Source organism: Miscanthus floridulus, chromosome 16 (assembly GCF_019320115.1).
Source record: "Miscanthus floridulus cultivar M001 chromosome 16, ASM1932011v1, whole genome shotgun sequence".
NCBI classification, from domain to species: Eukaryota; Viridiplantae; Streptophyta; class Magnoliopsida; order Poales; family Poaceae; genus Miscanthus; species Miscanthus floridulus.
In genome coordinates this window covers 98,060,791-98,079,229 of record NC_089595.1, presented here as the reverse complement: position 1 = coordinate 98,079,229, position 18,439 = coordinate 98,060,791, and the positions used below count along the sequence as shown (strand labels likewise).

General features: G+C 43.4%; 2 protein-coding genes across 2 annotated transcripts; one reads left to right on the top strand and one right to left on the bottom strand.

Annotated features, from left to right (window-relative positions):
- Nucleotides 1-2,417: 2,417 nt before the first annotated feature.
- LOC136514089 (uncharacterized) lies at nucleotides 2,418-3,240 on the bottom strand. Its single transcript, XM_066508072.1, has one exon. It carries the CDS (start codon nucleotides 3,127-3,129, stop codon nucleotides 2,626-2,628), a length of 504 nt encoding a protein of 167 aa, XP_066364169.1. The 5' UTR covers nucleotides 3,130-3,240; the 3' UTR covers nucleotides 2,418-2,625.
- Nucleotides 3,241-3,565: 325 nt separating this feature from the next.
- LOC136513550 (ribosome production factor 2 homolog) lies at nucleotides 3,566-6,645 on the top strand. Its single transcript, XM_066507530.1, has 6 exons — nucleotides 3,566-3,828; nucleotides 5,000-5,203; nucleotides 5,467-5,712; nucleotides 5,794-6,030; nucleotides 6,143-6,208; nucleotides 6,295-6,645. The coding sequence occupies exons 1-6, from the start codon at nucleotides 3,757-3,759 to the stop codon at nucleotides 6,400-6,402; spliced, it is 933 nt and encodes a 310-aa protein (XP_066363627.1). The 5' UTR covers nucleotides 3,566-3,756; the 3' UTR covers nucleotides 6,403-6,645.
- The last annotated feature ends 11,794 nt before the right edge of the window (nucleotides 6,646-18,439 follow it).

Genomic DNA, 18,439 nt, shown 5'->3' with positions numbered 1-18,439 from the left:
GGGTCTCCTTGTTACACCCAATATGTGTTGACTGTCACACTTTCATCAAACACAAAGAGAGAAATTGACATTAGGGACGTGAATCAGTTCCATCATTTTTAGGAATGGAAGCTGTTCCTAGTGACTTCAGAAGTCTAGAAGCACTGAAACGCCTGCGTGTTTGAGGGAGCCCGGCCAAGTATTCAGACTTTGTTACACCGATGAGTTTGTGGTGTTTCGCTGGTACTTGCACACTCCACGGACTCCGTAGGTTGCTCAAACCCTGACTCCTAATTTGTTTTCTGGTTGTTGCCTTGTTTATTTTGTGGCGCTTTTGTAGTCATGTTTGTTAGCCGGCTTTGTGTTGATGTGTTTGGGGAGGGGTCCATTTTGGCTTCCTCCTTTGTATTTTTCTTTCCTTTTTTTTCGAAACATCTTTCCTCTCTTTATGAAACAACGCGCAGCTCTCCTGCATAGCACGTTTTTCATTAAGAGGCAATGGGAGGTTGGCACCCAATTTGGCAGTGCTGACCAATCAGGTCACCATCTGACATTAACAAAGATACATGTACATGATCTAAGCTGACACTTCATATCATTTTTTTCTTCTTTAGAACAATATTGCCTGCGCAACGTACCCATTGTTTACATTAATTTTCATGCTCTAGAAAATTGTATTGTACAGAAAATGATTTCAAGTTTGACACCTTATGCATATATGTTTCTTTCAAGAAGCAGGCGAGCTTCATATCAGGAAAGATTTTCTTGAAGAGGTTGCTGCAAATTTCACATGTGCAATGTTTGAAACAACACAAGATGTTCTTCATGGTGCAAGACACGTGGTATTTAATACTCCTACTCCTACAATCTTACCCCTTTTTGTAGTGCACAAAACTTGCTAATCTAGTCAATTCATTCTATCTGACAACAATATTCCATGTCCCCTTGTTTCTTCTTTGTTATCAGGCAGCTGTTTTGAGATAAGTTGTGAGCCAATTGTAAGAAAGCATATTCAAGGCATCTTCATGAATATAGCAGTTGTGTCAACAAAGTCCCACACCTGAGGGCAGATGGGCAATATGATCATAGGTCCATATAATCAATTATCAGTTGTCAACGGCCTGTTTGGATCTTGTGAGATTCCACAATGGCTTGTGGAAGCTGGGATAGTCTCCAAACATCCACCAAGCTAGCTTCCACAATCTCAAAAGCTGAATGAACCTAGCTTCTACCAGCTTATGGAATTTTGGATGGATCCAAACGCATCTTCAGTGGTTGAGAGAGAAACCACTCTGCAAGCGTGCATATGCACAATGGCTTCTTATTCAGAAAGCAGAGGAAGAAAAGCTCCTCAAGGTTACCATAAAATTGCCGGAAGATGCAAAGAAAGGACTAATGTCTGACGTACGTGATAATTTTCTAAGTGACTGTGTCAGCAAGGCTGCATAATGGCAGGATAAGTAACAGAAGATGATACTGGTGATGGCTTCTGCAATTTCCTTCTTCCACCAATGGAAAAGGAAACTTGATCAGTATTGACAGCAAAAGCCGAACATTGCCACCATATGGAATGTGGGAAACAGTTGCCGAACAAGGTTACTGTTGCTCGTTGGATGAAGAAGATGTTGACACTGATTTGGATATGAATCAGAGTTGAGAATTATGGCCTGCTTCCGGGGTCCTGGGAAGCCAACAACCATCTTTGTAACAGGTCTATATGTGGGTTCTATCAGTAACAGGTCTCAAGGTGTCGCTGAGCAGCAGCAGAAGACGAATGACCACCAACGAGTTTTAAAGTTCATGACTCCCACATGTGTGCTTAGGAGCATCAAACGACTACAATTACAGACAACGCAAGGATGATATTTATGGGTATTATTCTTTTCAGTCACATTAGAACAAACACTGCCGTACTATGATCTTTAAGTTGGCCCCAGACTGATAAGCTTCATGTTTTAATCATATTCTGTTTTACAATCTGCTCGTTGTATGAACAGTTAGGCTGGCTTTCATTATTTTTATCTTTCACTTTGCATTCTTGTTTGTTCTTTTTGGCTTCTGTATGTAATGGTGGATGTCTGATCTTTATTTATTTATTCAACTTACACATAGCTGTAGAAAAAGATTCAAATTGCATTTGTACTGAGGCTTGTGTGTATATTCTAACTTGGTGAAAAGTATGTTTCCAATCCTTCAATAGTATGTTTCCAGTGCTTTACTTGGTGAAAAGTATGTTTCCAATCCTTCAATATTATTTCTCGGAAGTTTGTTTTTAAGCTTTTATGTTATCATTACTAATTAAACTGACAAAATCTTTTTGGTAGGTTATTTTTAAAATTACCCTCCAACTGGACAATAATTTTACTGTCATTTTTTCTAATAGTGATGAGTCTGCTTCGCTTGGATGAAAAGGATTAGAGTCACTCTTTTACGGCTCACTGAATGAATAGTTTTTATTGCTACTTATAACAGATGAATTGAATACAGTGCAAAGCAAAACATTTGCCTTTGCACTTCGGTCCATGATCACAGTAACAACAGCGGAATAGATCCACAGCTGTAAATAAAAGAAGACAAAAAAAATATCCCTCTTTTCTGATTTCTGTGCCTGTATCTCTTCAGACGCGGTGCTTGATCAGAGGAGAATCAGACATGGTACCCTGACGCCCGGCTCTTGCAGTGCACGCCGTCGATCTCCTCGCTGCCATCGTCGTCAAGCCGGAGCGCGAACGCGAGCGCCAGCGCAGCCCACTCGAGCACGAAGATGGCGGTACCGAGCCCGCCGATGAGCTTGAGAATGACCTCGCCGTCCTCCTCCCGGACGTAGGACCGCAGCTCGGCGAGGAAGTCGGCGGTCCGTGTGAAGGCGAGTAGCGCGGCGGCGCCCTGGAAGATGGCAGTGAGGACGGCCCCCGCGGTGTGCGCGGCGTGCGCACGGCCGGCCCCGGCGCCGCCCTCGGTGAAGGAGCCCGAGCAGCCCGCGGCGGCGAAGACGGCGGTGAGCGCGTGCAGGAAGACGAGGAGCAGGCCGCACGCGGAGGGCGCGAGGCGGAGCGAGAGCGTGAGGAAGATGCACGCCGACGCCGCCCCCAGCAGCGTGTAGTTGCACAGCAGGAACGCCTTGTGCGCCGCGCGCGTGCTGCCCGCCATCGTCGACCACCCTCTGCGCTGGCCGCTGGCGCCGGCTTGCTTCTTGCTCGGTCGGGATCTGCGACCGGGAGACAGCAGAGAGAGATCGAGAGGGAATGGAAGGATGGATGCGGCGCGAGGAGTGGAGTGGAGTGGACTGACCGGAGAGCGAGCATTAATAGAGCGGAGCGCGGCGGGAATGGAGCCGTTGGGCACCGACGGCTTAACGGCTAGTGCCGGGGAGGAGCCTGTCCGCCTGGCAGTCGCGTGCGACGGAAGCGAAGGGAGAGAGACGTTGAGGGCCGAGAACGAAAAGGGGAGAAAGGAACTTCGCCTCATGGGCTAATGGGCCTACAACGACACATGTGATGGCAGCCCAGTAACTAGTGAGCCGGAGAAGCCAGTAGGCCCATCGAGCTGGTTAGGTTTGCTGACCAGGCGAGGCTGGCGCCGCCGTTTCTCCACTCCCCTTCGACGGCGCTTCTCTGGCTTGCCTGGCGCCACGCGAATCCCCTACTGAACAAAAGCGGCGCGGGGTTTTCTAGGGTTTAGTGGTCCGGTGCTGTATTGTCAGGTAGCCGCCTCCCCTCCTCCTCTTCAGCTTGTTCTTCTCCGCGGCGGCGGCTTCGATCGGAGCGGAAGGAGAAGATGGTGGCGGCGATCAGGGTGCCCAAGACCCAACGCGCCAGGCGGGAGCTACTCAAGCACGCGCCCAAGCTCGTAAGCTTCCTTCTCTGCTCCCTTTTCCCACCCGTGTACCCTTTTCCAAAACCTCCCTGCGGCGAGAAGGAGTGGGGAGGCCCACCAGGTATCTAGTTCTAGGACGGCAGGATGGCGACCGTGCGGGTTCTCCAACAAATTATGCGCCCTTAATTTTTTTCATCAAGAATTATGCAGATTAGTTGCGACACTCCAAAGAGATATGGGAGCAGAGACAGTAAACGTAGGAAATCTTTCGAGAGATTGCTTCGTCATACATCTAAACTATTATCAGATCAGAATACCCATCGATGAGGGTCCTGTATATGTCAGCTTCTCATCCGGATTTTGTACCTCGTCTATCTAATCTACAAAGTACAAACTAGCTAGCCTTGTCTTTGTGGTACGCTCCTGCTGATGTAATGTATGCAGAGGCCCTTCAAAATGTGTGGTATGGCCCTGCTGCTCGCGGTGGGCTGCCACACAGTCTGTCGCCCTTTTGGCCTGCCCCTCCCCTAGTCGTCTGCTCCAATTGGCGCTCCTGTCCGCAGGGTGCCCTGGCAAGGAGGGTTCCTGTGTCCTTCAGGCCTTGTTTGGATGTAATCGGATTCATGGATTGAGGTGAATCCAATGACATCCAAACAAGGCCTTAGTGTTTTATTTTCTGGCAAACACACGTATAGGACGAAAGTATCATACTTGCTTGCATATCTTATATGTGTGTGATTGCTATTTGCCCTTAAAGAAATGATTCTTGCTACTGGATACTAGTAGGGCACCTCGTCATCATACCATGTCCTGATCAGCCACTACCATGGAACACTGTGGCTGTGCTGCCGCCCTGCAGGGTCAGTGTGCAGGAACCATCTTAGAACAAACAGTATTGCCAAGGCAATCTCGGGATAATCTTTAGCAAGTCTTGTGTGATGTTCATATCCTTTCTAGTGATGAAGCTCTATATAATCTTTATCAAATCTCGCAGTGGGTTGGCTAGCTGGTTAAAGACGTGACCTTTTGGCACATTGTGCAATGCACTATGCTTTATGCCGAAAATCATGTGGTATTCTTGGTCTTAGCTATCTAGTATCCATGTAAGGAGGTTCTGCATAATTTGAAGTGGTAATAGAAATAGCATGTTTGATGCTTTGTGTTTCAATCTCACATCTGCCTTCTGCTCTGATAATTTTGCCAGGTTGAGACCAGCAAGAAGACACTGATCCTCCATGGTACCAAGACTAGTGCTGTGTTGAACTCTGTGCTGTCAGATATTTACCACCTAAAGCGTGATAATGCTGTGAAATATACCAAGAAGAATGACAACATTAGGCCTTTTGAAAGTGGTGGAGAATCTTCTCTGGAATTTTTCTCCCTCAAGACAGACTGTAGCCTTATAGTGGTGAGTGACATCATTTTGACTAGTTCATCGTTTGCTATTTGTATTTGCTGATGTTGTAATAATTCATAGTGTGGAGTAGAAGTAGAATAATCTAGTGGCTACATAATTAATTTCTGTCAACCATGCCTGCTAAATGTATCTGTAAATGAGTATAATATTTTCTATTTCTATTTCAATGCTTTATCCTTATGTCATTGTACCCTTGTCTTAAAGAGATTATCTCACTCCATTGTTTTCAACTGTTTGTTTAACTCATGATGCAGTATGGTTCTCATTCAAAGAAGAGGCCCAACAATCTGATTTTGGGAAGAACGTATGACCACCACATATATGACCTTGTTGAAGTAGGAGTTGAGAACTACAAGTCGATGGAGTCTTATGTTTATGATAAGAAGCTAGCACCAAAACTTGGATCGAAGCCTTTCTTTGCTTTCATAGGGGAACACTTTGAGAGTGCTGAAGAGCTGAAACATTTGAAAGAAGTGCTGCTTGATCTTTTCAGAGGAGAGGTGCGCAATTTTGTAACTACAGGGTGGCATGCATGGATAAATCTCTTGAGCTTCCTAATAAACTGTTGCTGTTGAATGCAGGTCGTAGAGAATCTAAGCCTTGCTGGTGTGGATCAGATCTATGTGTGCACTGCAATCTCTCCTACTACTGTCTACATGATGCACTGTGCTCTTCGTCTAAAAAGGTCAGGTACATCTATTCCTAGGATGGAGCTGGTCGAAGTTGGACCTTCAATGGATCTGGTTGTAAGGAGGCACAGACTTCCAGTTGAAAGCTTAAAGAAAGAAGCTATGAAGACTGCTGAACATGCTAAGAAGGTAAACCCAATGGAACTAACATCTGCCTTTTTCTGTGTTCTCACTGAAATCTTCCTCCTGACTTCCTGAGTCACTGCACTGATATTCACAACTATCGTGAACCTTCTTGCAGATGAAAAATGTCACTAAGGATCCAGTGCAGGGCAAGCTGGGCAAGGTCTACATGCCAGACCAGCAGGTTCGTACTGAGTCTTGCTTTCGGAAAACTTGTAGCAGGATTGCCTTTGACATGATAACCCGATTCACGGTTTTGCCTGAATTCAGGTTGGAAAGTTGACCTTGTCAAACGACATAAAGGGACTAAAGAGGGAGCGCCGCGAAGCCAAGAAAAACAAGGACGACTCGAAGAAGCAAAAGGTCAACCCTGAGTAAAGAACACTTATGTTTACCTTTGTCTTGGATACATGTCAGATTAAGGAACCCTGCTTGTAACTGTTCCCAACTGCTGTTTTATCCAAGTGGAAGCCGCTTGCTGTCAGATTGTGGTAAATAGTTTAGTGCCATCTTCTTAGGAAACCTTTGGTATGACTTCCACAACAGTATTGTGTACCAATTCATTCATGTTAGACATAAGCATGGAAATTTTGAGAATGTTATCCTACACTACATTTGCCAGTACTGATGTCACTGGTCCATGATGGATGTGCTTTGCCCTCACGAAATGGATGGCATTTCTATGATTCAATCAACGTGGTTCAAGCTGTTAACAAATTCGCAGTTGCAATTGAGTCATCTTGCCATGCAATCTGCTCTTCTGTGTTTCTGTGCTGTGCAAAGATCACGAGTCATTTCCTCCACTTATGTCTATCGTCTTGCTCTTGCTTCTGGATAAGTGTACCTGGTCTTGGAGCAAGTCAAATATCACTGGCAAAGAATCATCCCAAGGCTTTGGAGGTTATGTATGGCTGGGCGATGTGAGAGTAAGCCCAAAACGAAAATGTGAAAGAAAGGCCGCTCCCCCACCGTACTTCCATATCTTGAGAAGCTTCTATTCTAACTGGCAATGTATTACGTTGGTGGAATTGCTGCTTTCGTCTCAGACTTCGTCATGAAACGATGAAAGTCAATTTCATCACTTAATTATCAGAGTGGCCGTTTCAATTTTCATTTTTGTTTCTTTTGGATGCGACCATCTAGACACGGGGACAGGAGCACTCGGCGGGGGGAAGCAGCATGAGGTGGATAGGCTGTGCTAGGCCGAAGGCGTGCGAGGGACCTGTGGGCTGCGGCCACGAGCCCACGACGTCCTATGTGGGAGAGCGATTGTGCGAATGGTTGAAGGGTGTTTTTAGGAGATAAATTGATTTAGAATGTTACCTTATCTATTTCAAATTATAAGACTTTTTTTTATATACATAGCTTTTATATTTAGATATGCACTATACTTAGATACATAGTAAAAACAATATAACTGGAAAAGCCAAAGTGTCTTCTAATTCGAAATAACGGTTAAGATGGATGATGGAATATGACAGACATTTGGATTCATTATGGGTTCAAGGAATTTAGTAACCTTATAGGTAAGGATAGAAAGGGCATTTTTTACTTATGTATGCATGGATACCATGAAACCCTAAACTATTTGATGATAACAAGGCACAACAACATGAGCTGCCACATAAGCGAGAGATGAGATTAATTAAAAAAGAGTTGAATTCATCAGCAACCCTTAAACTTATAAGGGTGTCACACTTAAAGTCCATAAACTTTAAAAATATATTTCTTGGTCCCTAAGCTTACTGAGGGGTGCACTCTAGGTCTATGTCAGCCACATAGGCGTTTCATGTTGATGTGATACGTTAGCATGACATGCTTTTTTTACATTTAACACCTCTCCTTTCCTCTTTTCCCATGAATGAGTCCTTCACTACTACAGGATTGAGGCGTTGTACAAGGATACCCGACGACTAACGCCATGTTCTGCAGCAGTACTTCAGCAGTACTTTTCAGCGAACGAACGGTGTTTTTCTCTTACAACAAATCAGCATAAAGCTGTCTCCAACAGAAGACCCATTGCGGAACCCAAACCAAAAATAGGTCTCCAACACAATACATATAATCTCCAATAAAGTATCTATATGGAATACCCATTTTAGGTGATAGGAGAGGCATAACCCAAATCTGAGTATCCTCTCTCCTGGAGACTCATATGTAGAAAATGTTGTCTTTTAGGTCTTATTGTTGGAGAAGATAAAAAAATAGATATTGAACCCTTTGTCTGTAGCGCTACCTAAAGAATGAATGTGTCTTGTATTTTGGGTCACGATTGTTGGAGACAGTCTAAGCAGCAACATAAGCCAAATTTCAGCACCTAAATTTTTGCCGGTCATTATCTAGCGCTTTGTCATCGTCGCTAACCTGCTCGATCTATTTTACTGCTCCCCTCTCCAATAACTCTTTTGTTCCCCTTGACGATCTATTCTCCCCCACAAAGCCAAGGTCATTTCTCCATGCCAAGATCCATCGATTCTCTCGGCACAAATGTACTGATTTCACCATGTGAAAAACGATCTGTTTCCTACTAGGTTTCTCAGACCACCACCTGACATAGAACCCTTGATTTCCTCTTGCCTAGCAGCCCTCACCCCCTGGCCTCTGCAATTTCGAATCCCCTCCGCCCTCAACGCCCATGCGCCTAGGTAAATCCCATGCCTGCACTGTGCCTACTCTCATATGCAAGAGCACGGTGGGTTCACAAGATTAGCAACATGGCACCTGCCATATGTAGTTGGTTGTGGATGGTGCAGGTATAAATTGTTAGAATGTTTTTCATTTTTGTTTTGTATTCTCCAAATTATTCTTTCTTTGTTAGACATTTTCCTTTATTATTTCTTGGTGTATTTTCAATTCATTCAACACACGTAGCAACACACGAGGATGTGTGTATTGGTCGCGATTTTTTTTTCAAAAACATTCGGCTGATCTTTTTGTTAATTTAAATCTAATGTTGACCCATTAGGCTTGGGCTTCTTCTATACTACAATTTGGTACGGTGAACATTTGGCTCATGTTGACAAACGGCATGTATAAACATCGGATAAATACAAATGAACTAGCCTGTATAAACAACTAGGTATAATTGTTACCCGTGCGGCCGTGCCACATAATGAACCGGCATTTTTTAACATAACAAAATAGAACATGATGCCATATACCAAAGCGGCCCGTATAGACATCCGGCCTGCCAATTGAACCGGGCCGCATGCTGGGAAGTCCAACCCAAAGCAGGTAGTAGTAGCTAGAAACACCCGATTTTCCTTAAAAAAAAAAAGCTAGAAACACCCGATTTTGCTAAAAAAAAAACTAGAAACACCCGATCTTCTAAAAAAAAAGAAGATAGAAACACCCGACGTGTACTATTTATCGGTTGTTTTTTCTAGCTGTAGCAACCGGGTGTTGGTGGACCACAATACACGCGAACGACAGGTAGACAGCCCGCATGACAAATATCATGCCCATGCAAAATTGTTCTCCACATGCGTTTGAACTTTTCTTCCTTCCGGTTGCCACGTAAAATCACCATTTTGGCAAGTAGTGTGTACTTCCCAGTGTTTTCCTAAACGCTAAACGGTAAACAGTCGGTCACCTACCGTTTAGCCATTATTCAGGCAAAACGTCCCATTAAACGGGCTAAACGGCCAATTAAACGGGGTAAACGGGTGATTAAACGGAAACGGCGCACCACCGTGTAGCGTTTACACGGTGTTTAAACGGGCTAAACGGCCGTTTAGACGAACAGTGGTACTTCCCTTTGCTTAGCTGTGTCGTGTTCGTGTCCATTAAGTCTCCGGTCTACTCCTGTCTCCTGGTCAAGGCCTGTTCGCTTGTTGGTTTCAGCCAGCCCAAACCAGTTAGTCAACAGTGTTTCTCTCTCACAATAAACCAACACCAGCCAGCCCAAACCAGCCCAGAAATCAACCAGCGAACAGGCATGTGAAACCCATCCATCCTTAATGTTTAATTAGGTCTAGTCAACTTATTATTAGGCCACCTTTGCCGGTATATTTTATGGGCACCAATAACTTATTATTAGGCCACCTTTGCCAGTATATTTTATGGGCACCAATAGACACTACGCTAGATCTAAACATCACTGTCGGTTAAAAAACCCCATTCACTGTCGGATTTTGAACCGACAGTGGCATATCGGCAATGATGAGGGGTTGACATCACTGCCGGTTCTTAAAAAACGACACTGATCATCAGGCAACAATGTTGGTTCCTAGCTCTACCCGGCAGTGTCCAGTTGAACAACACTGCCGGTTTGTAGTCCCAACCGACAGTGATGGTTGCTTCAAGAGTGTCGGTTCTTGGCTTAAGCCAGCAGTGTTGAGCAAGCCTACAGTGTCGGTTCATGGCTCAAACTGACAGTGTTATCGTAACCATCACTGTCGATTCATGGTTCAAGCAGGCAATGTTGATCAAGCCGACACTGTCGGTTTGTTTCTAATCGGTAGTGATGGTTACGACAACACTGCCGGTTTGTTTCTAACCAGTAGTGATGGTTACGACAACACTGTCGGTTTGTTGCTAACCGACAGTGATGGCCCGTTCGTATTTTATTGTTTTATAATTTATTTTAATTTATATTTTTTTGTGGAATCGGTTTCGCTTTATATACGCTACGTAGACGACATGTCCATCAATATTAAACATTACAAATGTTACAGTTACAGTTCAAATGTTCTTATCAAGATCTCGATCCCTCAAAATAAAAAAAGAAATTATTCGATAAGATGAAGCATGCTTCTCGGACTTCTTAGAATAATCTAGCGAGCCACTCTGGGCTATACTAGTCCTTGAACTTCACGGATTGTGCAATAGAAAATACTCCATCTTTTTCAAATACCTCGGCTAAGATGAATTTTGCCACCTTCGATTGCAGTGCGATGATCTCCATGTCTAACAGCCTTTCGTGGTTATATTTCTTGCGCTGTTGTTCAAAAAAGATGATATTCAAAGAGGAATCAGTAAATTATTTTGTTAAATTATTAACAGACATAAATGAAATGGGGATTATACACACCAACTTATCGGCTTCTTCCGATTTTCCGCCGATGTAGCGAAGCATTGCCCACATTACATAAAACACGCATTCATTATTTTCCGCCGGCTGTTTTAGGTACTTCCCCTCCATTTCGATAACCTTAAATGGGACCTGCGTCCCACCGATATGTCTTCTTCAGACACTGTACAACATTAAAAGGAGAAACATTAGAAAGCGGTATGTGTGACTAGAAAATAATATATTATTAGGATCGCTTACTAATTCAGCACTGCCACCAGTGCATCCAGATGATGAAATGATTTTTTCTTCGAGCCCCACACCTCGATCAAATTTTTAGCAAGATTGACACAAATGAAGACGAAATGGTTGCTGCAATCACAGAATCCTAATTATCGAATAATCTTAACGAAAAAAGAAGCATACAATTAAAAGCCGAGAACATATACTCGTAGTTGTAGGCTAGAAGTATGTGGGTTTTGTTCTTCATCTTGAATTCATCGAAAACAACAATCAATCTCTCTTTCAAGTCTTCCACGTCACATCCATGAAGGCCTAAACATGTCTTCTTATTGACTCGCAAGGGGTCCAAGAAGCCTATGTTATCCCATTTGCTTTTTAGTATGTAAAATTTTGCTATACACCTACATAAAATCATGGGAATTAGTCAAAAGTTAACAATTTGTGTCTCGAGAGAGTAGTTAATTATAATATCGTGCGTGTAGGGTACTTACATAGTCCACAACGTCAACATTTGTGAATCGAGAGAGCGTTTCTGGTATAGCCGGAACAAGCACTCCCACTCGACATCGAACTTCTCTTCTCCAGAATAATGAAAAACATGTGGCAAACGGATAATAACCTCAAAACCAAAGTCCTCCGTCTTTGTTTCTTGAGCCATGTAATATTCATGCAACTGGCGCATATATATTGTCAAATTTTTATACTCGTCATCAGGAACCAAAAGAGTGCCCCTTTTATACTTCATTGCCGGTGTTCCCGTCCCTTGTACATCATAATATATGTTCACGGCCTCTTCTATGGTTAATTCAGGGTTGTCTTCGACGTACTTCTATATCTTCCTTAAATCTTCATTGTGTATTTTATCGGCTCTTATTGTAGCATACTGATTCTGTGTTTGCCTTTCGAATTCGGACTTCAACAAACACGGAGGCAGTGAGACACATAGATTGAAGAAACTAACACAATCTTACTTCGAGATGTGTGCTGTAAATTTTTCTTCCATCAAGTTTGTAACGCTACCACTGAACGACCTTTTTCTTTTTTGTTGGTCCACTTTGGGAGCATTAGCGACCGAATCCAAGGACCTTTTCTACGACTGCGAGGATGCCTTTGATCTTGTTTTGGGCTGAGGTGGAGGAGGAGGAGGAGGATGACGACGAGAATTCTATTTTCCTGGGGCTGATGAAGATGAAGGAGGAGGAGTCTTCTCTTTTCTTGGGGCTGATGAAGATGGAGTCGGACGAGGAGGAATAGAAGGAGACCTCTGTCTTCTCGAGGGTGATGGCAAGGGATGAGGAGGAGAGTGATCTCTGTTGGGAGATTGTGAGTGATCATCACGGGTGGGCGAAGACTCGTAGTCGTCCTCATCATTAGAGGACAATTGGTGGTCAAGCTTAATGAAGCGCTTGCGCCAGGCCACTTGAGAGCCCTTGTTATGACCAAGTTTTGGCCTGTCTTCCGCTGTGGGGTACTCAATGTGTATCTTGCTATACTTCTTATCAAGTATTCTATCAATAGTGATGCAAGCGTACCCCTATGGAATTGGACGGCCATTAATGGTCCCTTCTCCCACAGGCCAGGCCTGGCCGAGTGCCACCTTGTCCTTTGTCCATTCCTGATGGATGTACAACTTGACATTGACGGTTTCAGTGATGTCGTCCATCGGATGAGGCACATTCGCATCTTCTTCGTCGAGCGGGGTCGATCCGCAGCTGCTACGACCCCTAAACTGTGGGCTAAAGGTAGTAGGAGTATGGTTTTATGGTACTCCTGACCCCTTGGACAGCAAAATTTGCTGGACTCGTGCTTCAATAGTCGCCTCAATCCATGCGTCCATTCTGTCTTCCATCTCTTTTAGTCGCCTGAAAGGTCCTAATGGCTAAGGGGGGGTGAATAGCCTATTAAAAATTTCTACAACAACACTTAACAAACCGGTTAGACAATTATGAGACGAAGCAAGTGTTGCGCTAGCATACTAAAAATGTAAGCCACCTATCACAATTCTAGTTTATATAGTTTCTATCCACACAATAGCTATGACACTACACTAAGTTAGTGTGCTCTCAAAAACTAACTAAAGAGCCACACTAACCAAACTAACAAGCTCTCACAACTAGCTACACTAAAGAGCTTGACAACTAGTTTGCGGTAATGTAAGGAGAGTGAGCAATTTGTTTATACCGCCGTGTCGAGGAAGGAGCTAATCAATCACAAGAATGAATAACAATGAAGACCAATCACCTCAGAATCAAATGATGAACACAATGAATTTTTACCGAGGTTCACTTGTGAAAGCTCTAGTTTGGTTTTGGTTAATTGATGAAACCCTAAGTGCTAACCTAGTTTATCAAGATGATTATGAGATAGGTAGCACTACTCCAAGTGATGAAGCAATGGTGAAGATCATGACAATGGTGATGGCATGGTGATGGTCAAATGCTTAAACTTGGAAAAGAAGAAAGAGAAAAGCAAAAGGCTCAAGGCAAAGGTATAAAATATAGGAGCCATTTTATTTTAGTGATTAAGACACTTAGTGAGTGTGATCACATTTAGGATAGATAGCCGTACTATTAAGAGGAGTGAAACTCGTATCGAAATACGGTTATCAAAGTGCCACTAGATGCTCTAATTCATCGCATATGCATTTAGGATCTAGTGGAGTGCTAACACCCTTGAAAACATTTGTGAAAATATGCTAACGCATGTGCACAAGATGATACACTTGGTGGTTGGCACATTTGAGCAAGGGTGAAGAGGTTAGAGTTGAAATGGAGTTGGTCGAAATGATGCTAGCGTCGATTGTGTGATCGGACGCTGGATCTAATTACACCGGACGCTGACTACCTACATCCGGTCGCACTGACCTAGCAACACAGTGCCTAGGGTTAACCACTGGACGCTAGACTGTGTCCGGTCAAGGTGGACCAGATGCGTCCGGTCGAAGAAATATGCCTTGAGGAGCTTACTAGAAACGACTGGACGCTGAGGCTTCTGCGTCCGGTCAACTTCGTAGCCGTTGAAATTTGACAAATAGTGTTTGAAGCTAGTGACGCGTGGTGTCCATCGGGCGACCGGACACTGAGGGCCAGCGTCCAGTCAAGTCTGACCGGAGCGTCCGGTCAGCCCACAGTGTGCCCAGTGAAGGGGTACAACGGCTCTATTTTGTGGAGGCTTCTATTTAAGCCCCATGTCCAGCTCAAGCTCGATCTCTTGCACATTTTCATTGACATAGCAACCTTGTGAGCTTAGCCAAAGTCCTCCCACTCATCTCCATCATTGATTCATCATCTTTGTGAGATTGGGAGAGAATCCAAGTGCATTGCTTGAGTGATTGCATCTAGAGGCACTTGGTATTCGTGTTGCGCTGCGGATTTCGCTTGTTACTCTTGGTGGTTGCCACCACCTAGATGGCTCGGTGCAGCGGTGGAGGATCGGCATGAGTTGGTGATTGTTCGTGGCCATCTCTAGTGATTGTGAGGGGAGTTGTACCTTCCCCGACGGAGCGCCGAAAGGTAACTCTAGTCAATTGCTCGTGTCATTGAGTTACCTCACTTGTGGGTCGGTTCTTGCGGTGTCCTATCGTGTGGACGAGGTTTGTGAAACACCTCTTAGCCGCCAAACCACCAAGTGTTGGTTGACACAACGGGGACGTAGCGTGTTGGCAAGCACGTGAACCTCGGGAGAAAATCGATTGTCTCTTGTCTTTGGTATTCTCCCGGTGATTGGCTATATATTCATCTTATGATCGGTTCATTCCCTACACGTCGGTATAATCACCCTACTCATGTATTTACATTCTTGCAAACTAGCTGATACAAGCTCTTTAGTGTAATTAGAATTGAGAGCTTGCTTTATTATTTACATTCATCTAGTTGAGCTCTTTAGAGTAGCAAGGTTGAGAGCTCTTAGTGAGTAATTACATAGCAAGTTTGTGTGCCTAAGTAATCATTGCAACTAGAATTGTTTGATAGATGGCTTGCAACCCTTGTAGAGCTAGAGCAAGTTTGCATTACGCTATTTGTCATACTAATCAAATTGCTCTAGTTGATCTGTAGATTTTTTAAATAGGCTATTCACCCCCCCTCTAGCCATATTAGGACCTTTCAAGTAGTATCGGAGCCGTGGTCATCGTTTGATTGAAGGCTTAACAACCTCGGTGTCAAATTATGGCTCAAGTTGTGTTCAACCATGTGGGGGGCAAACCACCATTCTTTGATGGCACATGCTATGATTATTGGAAGAGAAAGATGAGGATGTATCTTGGTTCAATCAATGATCAAGTATGGGAAGTGACCGAGAATGATTATGCTATCATTGATCCCGATGATCCAACCAACCAAGATAAGATCAACAAGCAATGCAATACAATAGCTCTCAACACCATATACAATGCCATTGATTCTAAGGTGTTTGAGCAAATCAAGGATTGTGAAAGAGCAAATGAGGTGTGGAAGAGATTGGAGGAAATATATGAGGGCACACCGGCGGTGAAGAGTGCTAAGTTGTACATCCTCAAGGACAAGTTGACAAGTTTCAAGATGAAGGATGATGAGAGCATTCCAGAGATGTTCCATAGGCTACAAGTAATTGTTAATGACTTGAAGGCTTTGGGAGAAAAGATCAAGGATGATGATGTCTCCCATCGATTCTTGATGTGCTTACCTCCAAGATTTGAGATGTTAAGATTGCTAATCATAAGAGGAGGATTGAAGGATATTACCCCCAACCAAGTACTAGGTGATGTCATGACACAAGATACATACCGTGTGGAAAGGGAGGGGGATGACAAGGATGACAAAGAAGGAAGAAGAAGACACGAAGAAGAAAAGCATAGCATTCAAGGCTAGCTCATCATCATCAAAGAACAAGGGCAAGTCCAAGAAAGAATCAAGTGATGATGATCTTAGTGATATTGATGATGAAGCTATGGCTCTCTTTGTGCGCAAGATGGGCAAGTTCATGAAGAAGAAGGGCTATGGTGCAAGAAAGAGAAGAGATCACACCAAGAAGAAAGAGTATGTGAGAAGATGCTACAATTGCAAAAGCCCCGATCATGTAGTAGCAAATTGTCCACACAATAGTGACAATGATGAGGATGAGAAGAAGAAGCACAAGGAGGATAAGAAAGAAAAGAAGGAGAAGAAAGAGAAGAGAATGACATTCCAAAAGAAGAAGAAGGGTGGAGGCTATGTGGTCACATGGGATAGTGATGGCTCTTCGGATAGTGATAGCTCTAGTGATGATGACAAGAAATCTATCAAGAGAGCACTAGCAAGCATTGCCATCAACAACAAGCCCTCCATCTTCGACACTCCATCGACGTGCCTCATGACAAAACCTACCAAGGTAAAATATGATGTGAGTGATGATGATGAATGTGAAAGTGATGCTTGTAGGAGTGATGATGATGATGAGGAGTACTCCAAGGAGGAGCTCATGGACATGTGTGAGCAAGTGCATACTTGCTTTGAGATGAAGAGAAAGGAGTGCAAGGAATTAAACAAGAAAGTCAAATTTCTTGAGCAATCCCTTGATGAGCTCAATGCAACTCATGAGAGGCTAATGGAAGCCCATGAGAAGCTTGGCAAAGCTCACTCTAAGCTTGAAAAGGCTCACTCCTCTCTCATTGAGCAAGTCAAAGTGGAGGAAGCCAAGAAGGAGCAAGTGATCATAACATGTGATGTGGGACTAACATGTGATCTTATTGATAAATCTTTTCATGAACCCATTATTGTTGCTCCTACTAACACTTCTTGTAGCACTACTATTTCTACTTCACCCTTGAATGATGGTCTCACTTGTGATGCCTCACTTATGGTGGAAAATGAAACCCTCAAGAAGGAGGTGAATGAGCTCACTCGTGCCTTAGGCAATGCCTATGGTGGAGAAGCCCACTTGCTAAAGTGCTTGGGTAGCCAAAGATTTTCTCTCAACAAAGAGGGATTAGGCTATACCCCCAAGAAAGGCAAGGCGGCCTTTGTCACTTCCAAAGCTAGCTTTGTGAAGGGCAATGGTCGGTTTTGCAATAGATGCAAGCAAGTTGGGCATATAGAGCAAAATTGCAAGACTAACAAGAACAAGCTACCTAATGTATCCTCAATCAAATTTGATTCTTATTATATGCTTTATAAGGGTGCCAATGGTGTGAAGGCTAAGTTCATTGGTATACCAATTGTGGGCCCAAAGAAGAAGGCCATTTGGGTACCAAAGACCTTGGTGACTAACCTACAAGGACCCAAGCAAGTTTGGGTACCTAAAAGGAATTGATCTTCTTTTATAGGTAAATTATAAAGCCAGGGGAAAGTATTGGGTGCTTGATAGTGGGTGCACACAACACATGACCGGTGATCCAAGAATGTTCAATTCAATCAATGAAAGCAAGAGCAATGGGATTGATAGTATAACATTTGGTGACAATGGCAAAGACAAGGTCAAAGGGCTTGGTAAGATTGCAATATCCAATGATTTGAGCATTTCTAATGTGCTACTAGTAGAGAGCTTGAACTTCAACCTATTATCGGTAGCTCAATTGTGTGATCTTGGTTTCAAGTGCATATTTGGTGTGGATGATGTAGAGATCATAAGTGTAGATGGCTCTAACTTGATATTCAAAGGATTTAGATATGAGAATCTATACTTGGTTGATTTCAATGCTAGAGAAACTCAATTGTCAACATGTTTGATCACTAAGTCTAGCATGGGTTGGTTATAGCATAGAAGGCTTGGTCATGTTGGAATGAAACAATTGAACAAATTGATTAAGCATAACTTAGTTAGAGGCTTGAAAGATGTCACATTTGAGAAGGATAAGCTATGTAGTGCATGTCAAGCCGGAAAGCAAGTTGATAATACACATCCTAAGAAGAGCATAATGAGCACATCTAAGGCATTTGAGTTGATGCACATGGACTTGTTTGGACCAACCACATACACTAGCATTGGTGGAAACAAATATGGATTTGTGATTGTGGATGATTTCACTAGATACACATGGGTCATCTTTCTTGTTGACAAAAGTGATGTGTTTGCAATATTCAAATCAGTTGTCAAGGGCATTCAAAATGAGTTTGAAACAACCATCAAGAAAGTTAGAAGTGACAATGGTAGTGAATTCAAAAACACTAGAATTGATGAGTTGTGTGATGAATTTGGAATTAGACA